The following is a 9,618-nucleotide window of genomic DNA, read 5'->3' as shown; positions in this document are numbered from 1 at the left end:
GGAAATCATTTGCTTTTTAACTGGGAGATAATTTTAAAAATAATGTCAAGTAAGGGAAAGATGGAGGGAAGAAGGAGAAGAGGGCATGCCAGAGGGTGAGAAGGCTGGATGGCATCACCAATGCAATGGACATGAACTTGGGCAAACTTCGGGAGATGGTGAGGGACAGGGAGGCCTGGCGTGCTGCAGTCCATGGGGTTGCGAAGAGTCTGACACGACTGGGTGACTGAACAACAGCAACAAAGAAAACACATGGCAAAATTCTCAGAGAATTCTTGTACCCTCAGAATTCATTGCTGGACTACGGATTTGAGATCATCGTTCTAAAATGTGTGTTATACTTCTGCACCTTTGTAAGCGGCATTTACTAGAGTGGTTACACAATCATGAAAACTATGGTTCACTGTTAAGCACCCTCATTGTTGCTGTTCTTATGCTCCTGCTCTGCCTGGTCCCTGACTGAGGAAAGGTGACCTCTGGTATCTATTGTTCACAATTATTCCGTGCTCTTCTTGGTTGTCAGCTGATGTTCCGTAGGCCTGCCCATGTCCCCCCCTGCAGGGTGCTTCCTTCAGATTTACTGGTTTAATCTGAAGAGGTCTGAGGAGCCAGATCACTGGGCTAGATGAGAATGAGTGGAAGTGGATTCACCGTGTTAGTGTCTGTTCAGCCCACACCACCCTCACCATGTTTCTCTGCCTTCAGCTGCGACTTGGATCAGGTAGGAAGTCCTTGGGTCTGTGGGCCCATGCCAGCCGCCCAACTGAAGGAGAGGCCAGGTATTCATTGCTTTGGGTGCCCAGGTCTCCCCAGGTTCCAGACCTTCTCCCCTTCTCTTCTTGGTCCTCTTTCTTTGGGGCTTTCGGCTGGGCTCTCAGCTTTTCTTTAGGTTTCTTTCCCCTTTCACTATCTCTGTCACCTATATATTTGAAACCTGATTCTGCCACTGATGTGCTGGGCCTCAGTTTTCTCATCTGTAAAATAGGGGTGAGGGTTGAATGTGGTAAGTCTTAAGATCCCTCCCAGCTCTCCCCCTCCTTACCCCATCTCTGGCACACATTGTTTCATTTGCCACCACTCTTTGCTCCTTGTTTATGTATAGATGTGAGAGTTGGACGGTGAAGAAAGCTGAGCGCCGCAGAATTGATGCTTTTGAACTGTGGTGTTGGAGAAGACTCTTGAGAGTCCCTTGGACTGCAAGGAGATCCAATCAATCCATCCTAAAGGAAATCAATCCTGAGTGTTCATTGGAAGGACTGATGTTGAAGCTGAAACTCCAATACTCTGGCCACCTCATGCGAAGGGTTGACTCATTGGAAAAGACCCTAAGGCTGGGTAGGATTGGGGGCAGGAGGAGAAGGGGACGACAGAGGATGAGATGGTTGGATGGCATCACTGACTCGATGGACATGGGTTTGGGTAGACTCTGGGAGCTGGTGATGGACAGAGAGGCCTGGCATGCTGCAATTCATGGGGTCGCAGAGAGTCTGACATGACTGAGCGACTGAACTGAACTGAACTGAACTGATTTCCCTATTTGCCTCTGATTCTCTTAGTTTATCTACTTCCTCTTTCTATGACTTTATTTCCATCTCTGAACATCTACTTCCTACCTTAATTTTTCTTTCTTGAATTTCTTTGTTTCTTTCTCCCTCTCTCCCTTCCTCTATTGCTTCCAACACTGTGGTCTCCATTCCCTCTTGCCCTTCTCCCTGGCTTTCTACCTCTTCCCTGTCCATGACAACTTTGTTCTGAACTGTATCTCCTTCTTACCCCATTGCTGCTTGATCACTGCTCCGTAACTCCCTGCCCAGCATTGTTTTCTCAGCCTATCCCTAGACCAGTGTTTCTGGGCTCACCTTCCCTCCTATCTCCGCCCAGAATCCCTTTTCCCATTCATGCCCTGGCCTGGGACTGGGACCTGGGAGCTGATGCCACGAGGTCCCTACTGGAGCCAGGCTCCTCCCTGTAATGGAAGCAGCAGCTGTGAGGCTGGCTCCAGCAGGCACGTTGGGTCCAGTTGGCTGCCTCTGTTTGAAGGGAGGCTCCCAAAGTCAAGCAGAGTGCTCCGATGGGGTGTCAGGTCCTGCCACAGCCCAAACCTGGAGAGTAGGCATCGGCTGCACAAGCAATCCCATCTCATGTTTATGCAAGTGCGTGCACATGCGCGCATACTCACACACACACACACACCCCTGGGGCATAAGAACAGGCAGTCATCTCTCACTGAGTGGGCATTCAGGTTTGCCTAAAGAGTGTCCCTCTCCTTGGAGTCTACTTTTGATAGGGATAGAGTTGGATAATCAATAGCTCAGAAAACCCATTTAGGGGGCTGTAAATGGAGAGGGAAATTTAGTGGGCGTTGGGAGACCACAGTAAGTTAATGATCACTCGAGAAAGCAGGTTTGCTTAACCACAAAACCAAGCAGGCTTGCTTAGCAAAAAAACCATGCAGCAGAAGTAGGAGACACGCCTCAAAACAATAAAACAATGGTGATGTGAGACCCACATCCTGCCCAGTAAGTTCAGTAAGTTAATGACCCCAGGACGTGCCCTCTGCATATATAAAAAACAGTAATTTATGGAAAGGTGAAATTTTAAAGACTCTCATTGTATTGAGACCTAAAGTAATTTCCATAGTGCCCTGATGGTCCCGACAGGGAACTGATGATGGAAATGTGACGTCTACTCAAAAATGAGGAAGAAGGTGGTCTTTCCCTCCTCCCTGCTTTTCCTTTGATTTTAAAACTGTAGCCCACTAAGTTCTCAGGTGTGGTACGCACTTGTCTGCCCATTTGTAAGTCTCACAAGCATCTTATACTAATCAATCACTTCTTATCTATCACTTTGCCTCTCGTTAAATTCTTATCAGAAAGGACAAGATCTCCTTGGAGCCCCGAAACACCTCCTAGCAGATTCACTCTGGCCTTATTTGCAAGTTTTCAGCCCTTAGAATGTTCCCCAGGGAGACACAGATCAAGGCTCTGTAGGGAGAGTTCTGACCCATTCTGGGGTTAGGATCTGGCTTCCAACCTATCAGACCCACGGGTTCTGCACCTTGCAGTCTGGCCCCATGCTTTCCAGAACCCCTACCTAACAGACATTTGCTGGACACCTCCCGCCGCCCAACCCTTGCTAGGCACACCGGTCACCCCACACAAGCCTCACAGCACCCTTGGGGGGAAGGCACAATCGTCCTTCATTCCATAGATGAGGAGACTGGTTCCCAAGATCGCAGGCCAGTTCAGAGGCAGAGTTTTAAGCCCAGCATGAGTCTGACCTGTCTACAGTGTCTTCCATCCACTCTAACAACCCGATGATGAAAATTTGACAGTGGGAGGAGGAGCTGAGAGATCCTGCCAGAGCAGACCACTGGCAGCTGGTTCCAGCTCTGGAAAAGGCACAACAGTTTCAGATCTTCTATCCCAGGAGGTGTCATGTTATAGCCAGATTTCTGACCAGTGGCTTGAGGTCTGCATTTTGGTGGGGAGGGTGCATGGCAGAAAGAGTTGAGGGGTAGGCCATAACGACAGCACAGTCTTAAAGGAAGCAAGGCGTCCCCACAGGGTGGCCTCAGATGTCAGAGTCAGAAGTGGCAAGCTGCCTGTTTGGAGGCGCTGGCTGGTGGTCTGGTAGCACAGGGAGGGGCCACCTCTTCCCCCGACTCACTGCCAGGACCCTTGGCATGGAGGCGGCCTGCACGGCCTGGTGTCAGCCCTGTGCATCCAGCCCCACTCCCAGAATGTGGCTAGCTCTGCAGACACTGCACCCGGCTGGCCCTGTCTGGGGTTTTGGGGCCACGCAGAAGACTTTGACAGCACTTCAGACGGCATACTCTCAGGGTGCTTGCTGCCGGAGCATCTGACAAGCATGACTCACTTTTTCATCAGACTGCTGCTCACATTTTCTGGCTTCTCCCAACTACTCTTTGCTATTTGCTGCTGGCTCTTCATCAGTTGACACCTCTCTGCCAACCCACCCTCTGTTGCCTCTGTCCTGCTCAATCATTTTGCTGGAGATTGGGGTCAGCTTGCACATGTGTGACAAAGGGAGAGGCTGAGATTCACCAGACCATAGGATCCATACTAGAGAGGGTTGTTTCCACCTCCTTTTGTGCCTCTACTTGTTACCAAACACAAGTTTGTGTGCCTGAAGCACAGTGAGGCCAAACAACCTGAAACATCAGAGTTTGGAGGAGGAAAAAGTATATTGCAGGGCCATGCAAGCAGAATGGCTAGGTCATACCCCAAGACCCTGAACTCCCTGAGAGTTTTCAGCAAAGCACTTTTAAAGGCAAGGTGAGAGAGGGGCATGGTTAGTGGTTGCAAACATCTTGGTGCCAGAATTCTTTGTTTGTAGCTCTCTGTGTAGGTCAGGTGATGATGTTCCTGTTAACCTCAACAAGACAAATATTACTTTCTGTACTACAACTTTCTGTTTCTACGTGAATGGGAAAGTGTTATACCTTTAAAGGTCAGAGCCTTGAGAAGGGGCTGTCTTGCTTATTTCAGGCTATATTCATTTGAAGCAAAAGCAATGGAATACAAGGTTCAAGTCAAAGAAACAGATCTAAGATGGAGTCAGATTTCTTCTTCCCTATGACACACCCTTCGCATGAATGCATGTTCAGTTGCTTCAGTTGTCTCTGACTCTGTGGGACCCCATGGACTGTGGCCCACCAGGCTTCTCTGTCCATGGGATTCTCCAGGCAAGAATAATGGAGTGGGTTGCCGTACCCACCTCCACACACATCCTTCACTAGGCTGCAAACCTCTGCCTCCCCCACTGGGTTACAGCAAGGGCCCTGACTTAGTAGCCTAGTTCCCCTTGGTACCAAGGACAGAGCTGACATAGGGGCTCAGGAAAAGTTGAAGTCACAGATGAATGAAGGGTTGAATCTGAACAAGATGGATTCATGAATGGGAGGAGCTTTATCAAGGACAAATGCAAAGATCCTGCACGAGGAGTGGACAAGGATCCAGGACGAGGAGTGGACGAGGAGTGGGGCCATGAGCTGCTGGTGGAACAGGCAGACCCTCAGGTGGCAGAGCTTGTCACTCACCCTGGTGAGCAGCTATGGAGGCTGCAGAAGTGGGTTAGACCAGGGTGGGTATTGACAGCTTACAGTGAATGATGTTGGATTTGTGATCTCTGAAGAAGATTTAGCTTTGGGACTAGGGAGCAGTCTTGATCACTCAAGAGTTTTTGTGTAGCAGAGTTTTATTAAAGTAAAATAGAACAGAGAAAGTTTCTGACATAGACATCAGAAGGGGGATGGAGAGTAGCCCCCTTGCTAGTCTTAGCAAGGGCTTTATATACTTTTTCAATTGGTTATTACAGTAAATCAAAAGAATGTCTCAAGATTGTAAAGGTCTTACCAGACCCACTCCCACAATTTACATTTTAAGATAACGGGATAAGAACTAACAGTGTGTCTGGCTCTTTGCGACCTCATGGACTATAGCCTACCAGGCTCCTCCATCCATGGGACTTTCCGGCAAGAATACTGGAGTGGGTTGCCATTTCCTTCTCCAGGAAATCTTCCCAATCCAGGGATTGAACCCAGGTGTCCAGTATTGTAGGCAGACTCTTTACCATCTGAGCCACCAGGGAAGTAGAACTAACAATAGAAAGATCTTACCAGACTCACTCCCACAATTTACATTTTAAGATGATAGGATTAGTCAGAAGGGTCTTAAGAAGGAGAAACATGTCCTCGAGCAAGATACATTCCTATATTGACTAAGACAAAGCAATGTAGAAACAAACGTTTGTCTTTTTCTCATCCTTAAGAATTCCAGACCCCTCTTTCCTCCTTGGGACTCCGGACTTCTTATCAACCTACCTAGGAATTGACTCTCTCAGTATGGCCCCACTCAAGTCTACACTGGCCTGCAGCACATTGGCAGGTTCTAGATACTGCCTTATGGGAAGGAAAAGGGCAAATAAAGCACCCCCTCTTCTCTTTGGGGTCCTCGCCCAGTCTCAAGGAAAGCCACCCTTTACAAGTCACTTTCTAAAACAGGAGCACTGCTTTAGGCCTTCCTCCTCAGGATCAGAGTCACGGGACCAGTTCACGATGAAAGACCTCTCACTCTTTCGTGCTCCATGCAGGACTCTCCACTTGCTCCAGCGAAACACGACATTGGTTTTCTGTTCATTTCTTGAAGATCTTGGCTTTCTGCAGGTTGCCGCCAGCCGACAAGCTCATTCCAGGGTAATTCAAGTGAGGCCTGGTCCCTGTGATAAATCCCTGGCAAGGATCACAAATGACAGCAACACATAAAATAAATGCCTAGGGAAAAAGTCAGCCTTCTGAAACAGATGGCACATTTACACCCAGCAGCCTGAGGAGATGCAAGTCAAGTTCCACATTAAAATGTTAATTTCCTACATTACAGAGGTGCACCAGGAGTTCCTGGGCAGGCTCGTAAGTGGTTATTTGGTATCCACCCCAGGTGGCAGTATGAGTTCACTTAACTCAGCCCATCTCTAAGAATCTTCTTCCGCCTCAGAGCAGCTTCCTCCCTCAAGACTGCTACTCTCAACTAGAAGTGTCTCCATCCCCCAGAACCACATTGATCCTAACAGAAATTTCTCTAGTCACATTAGGGTCCTTGGTGTTAGCTGCTCAGTCGTATCAGACTCTTTGTGACCCCATGGACTGTAGCCTGCCAGTCTCCACTGTCCCCGGGATTCTCCAGGCTAGAATACTGGAGTGGGTTGCCATGTCCTCCTGCAGGGGCTCTTCCTGACCCAGGATTGAATCTAGGTCTCCTGCACTGCAGGCAAATTCTTTACTCTCTGAGCCACCAGGGAGGCCCAAGGTCCTTAAAGATCATGTTTGTTTCCCATTTTGTACTTGCTGGGTGGTCTTGGGTAAGTGAAACAACCACTCTGGGCAATGAATACTTTCTTTGTCAGTGTTGAGGGCATCCAGCATGCTGAGCGCTCTCTGCTATACCTCATTCAATCCTCATGACAAATCTAAAAGGTACTTATTTCCCAATTTCACAAAAAGCAACTGGGCTCTTGTGTGTGAAGTGTTCTCCCCAAGGCCTGCTATTACTGGATGCAGGTGTGAGGGTTTGTCTCTAAGGCTGTGTGCTTAGCTCCTCACCCTGAACCCCATGGTCTCTGACCTGGTCTTCTGTGTCTCTATGCTTTCACCTGCCAGAGCTGCCAAGACGTACAGACCACGATCAGGGTTGGCTACAGTCCACCCCCCTCCCCGACCCCACAAGAGGCTTTTTATTGCCAGGAAGCTCTCAGTTCAGTTCAGTTCATTCGCTCAGCCATGTCCGACTCTTTGCAAACTCATGGACTGCAGCATGCCAGGCTTCCCTGTCCATCACCAACTCCTGGAGCTTGCTCAAACTCATGTCCATGGAGTCGGTGATGTCATCCAACCATCTCATCCTCTGTTATCCCCTTCTTCTCTTGCCTTCAATCTTTCCCAGCATCGGGGTATTTTCCAACAAATCAGTTTTTTGCATCAAGCGGACAAAGTATTGTCTAGGTCAATTATTGGAGCCTTGGTGCCCTCTGCTGGATAAAGACTGGAAGGCCAGCCCCAGTCCACACTGTTACATTAACATCTTTTCCAAAAGGGCATTTATTTTTTTCATTCACCGGTCCACCCATACACCCATCCCCAACCATCTCAGTTTCACCAATGGCTGGAAGCATCACCCTCAGAAGGTATATTTAAGCTTTATGAACCTCAATTCCTTCTCTGTAAAGTTAACTCACCCAATTTATATTCAATGTGCATATGCTCTGTGCCAGTCTTGGCTTTGGGGCTACAGCAATGAATCGGACTGAAGAGGCATCTGCCCCTTCAAGCTTTACACTGTGAAGTTATAAAGAGGCTTAAACGTGGTGAGAATATACCACAGTGCCACCTAAGTGCCCTTTATGTCATTTCGTGTCATTGCCTATGGGAGAAATGTGAAAGGATTTGGAGATGCTTTCTTGGGAAAAGTAAAGATGAGGAAATCCTTGACATTATATTTAAAAAAAAAGCTGCACATACTGGGGTTGAGGGCATAGGGTCTGGAGCTTCATCACCTGGTTCTAAATCCCAGCTCTGCCCCTTTGAGCTTTGTGACCTGCAGCAGCAAAATGGAGATAGTAATACAACACATAGTTATTGTATGTCTAATAAGTACCAGGGAGGGTCTTAAGGATCCAGAAATGAACAAGACAGGGAAGCCCCATCCTGTTTCATAGGAACATGATGATGAAATGAATCATCACATGCCAGACATGTAATGATCCTGAGCATAACATGCTTGCTATTATGACTATCTCGAGTTGTTGCAAAGGCTCTGTGGATGATATTTACCAGTATTTTTTGTTTGATGATGCCCCTTGACTATCTCCAAGAGATAGGGAAGGACAAGGAAGACTGGCATGCTGCAGTCCAAGGGGTCACAACGAGTCAGACACAACTTATCTACTGAACAACTTGACTGCCTGGGTTTGATGACCACCAGAGGGGGCAAGCTTGCCCTGCTGGCAGAGAGTGTAGAACAGGGAAGTGGAAGTCAGAGGGATGTGGGTTTCTCAATGCAACAGGACAAGAAATTTAGCAGCTGAGTGGCTCACAGCAGGGCAGTGGCCCAGGGAGCAGTGAGTGGCCAATAACGAGTGCAGGTGTGCAAATGTGGTTGGAGGTACGTGGAGTTCCTGTCCTGTCTGAGAGGTGGCACAAAAGCAACTTAAGTCTCCTTCTTCACTAAGAGCTTCTGTTTCTCTGGTGGGCAGAGAAACATCTAGCATCCCTGGAGAGAGCCTGGATCTGGCTGGGTTTGGCCCATGAGAAGCCCTAGCAGCAGTCAGAGAGTAAGACACCTGGGATGGGGTTTCTACTTCCCTGGATTCCTCCCTGTAGGGACACCATAGTCTGGATGCGTCCTTTCACCTTTCAAGACAGCCAGCTGCCTTCTGGGCTCCAGAATACTCTTTTCCTCATCTCTTTGGGCCTGGGGAGGCAATAGCGCTGCTACCATTACTCTCAAGTTGCTGCAATATTCTTTAGATACCGCTGCTCCCACCTTTAGGACAGGCCTTTGTAAACAACCCCCTCAACCCTCCCACCCCCACAGGGTTACCGTAACTTGAGTCTGTCCTGTTTCCTGCTGGGTCTCTGTCTGGTGCCAGGAGTGACCTTAGGAACCTGATCCTCCACATAGGATTCTGGAATTGGGTTGGTCCCGTATTTGAGCAACATGGGGATAATCTCCTGCTGGGGGAAACAGAATGCAAGCAATTCATGGCATCTAGCAGTAGCACAGTTAGCACAGTTACTCAGTTGATCACCGGGTAGTAGCATGGGATGCAGTGCAGCTTGGAAGGCCATACTCTGGCATATCACATGGCTGTGGTGCTTTGCTCGGTGGCAACAGTACTGGTTATAAAGACAGTGGAGGCACTTGGCTTCTTCCTATAGCCTGCGAGAGAGACAGAGAGAGAGAGAATGTGTGTATATATATACATATATATACACACACATATATATGCAATAAATTAAAAATTATGATCATAAAATTGAAAACATCTGTGAACTACAGAAGGTGTCCACGAGAACTTGAAGGAGTCCCTCACGTCCTGTGA

At 48.3% G+C, this 9,618-nt stretch overlaps 1 protein-coding gene across 1 annotated transcript in view; it reads left to right on the top strand.

Moving 5' to 3' along the window:
* The first annotated feature begins 4,915 nt into the window (after positions 1 to 4,915).
* Positions 4,916 to 9,618, top strand: part of LOC145525283 (guanylate cyclase D-like) — a 44,116-nt gene continuing 39,413 nt past the window's right edge. The window contains 1 exon segment of the mRNA XM_081538081.1: positions 4,916 to 5,066. Within this exon segment, the coding sequence (XP_081394207.1) occupies positions 4,916 to 5,066 (151 nt within the window).

The sequence above is a fragment of the Giraffa tippelskirchi genome, chromosome 11 (assembly GCF_054371585.1).
Source record: "Giraffa tippelskirchi isolate mGirTip1 chromosome 11, T2T-mGirTip1v1.2.pri, whole genome shotgun sequence".
In the NCBI taxonomy this organism is placed as follows: Eukaryota; Metazoa; Chordata; class Mammalia; order Artiodactyla; family Giraffidae; genus Giraffa; species Giraffa tippelskirchi.
This window is presented reverse-complemented; position numbering and strand designations above follow the sequence as displayed.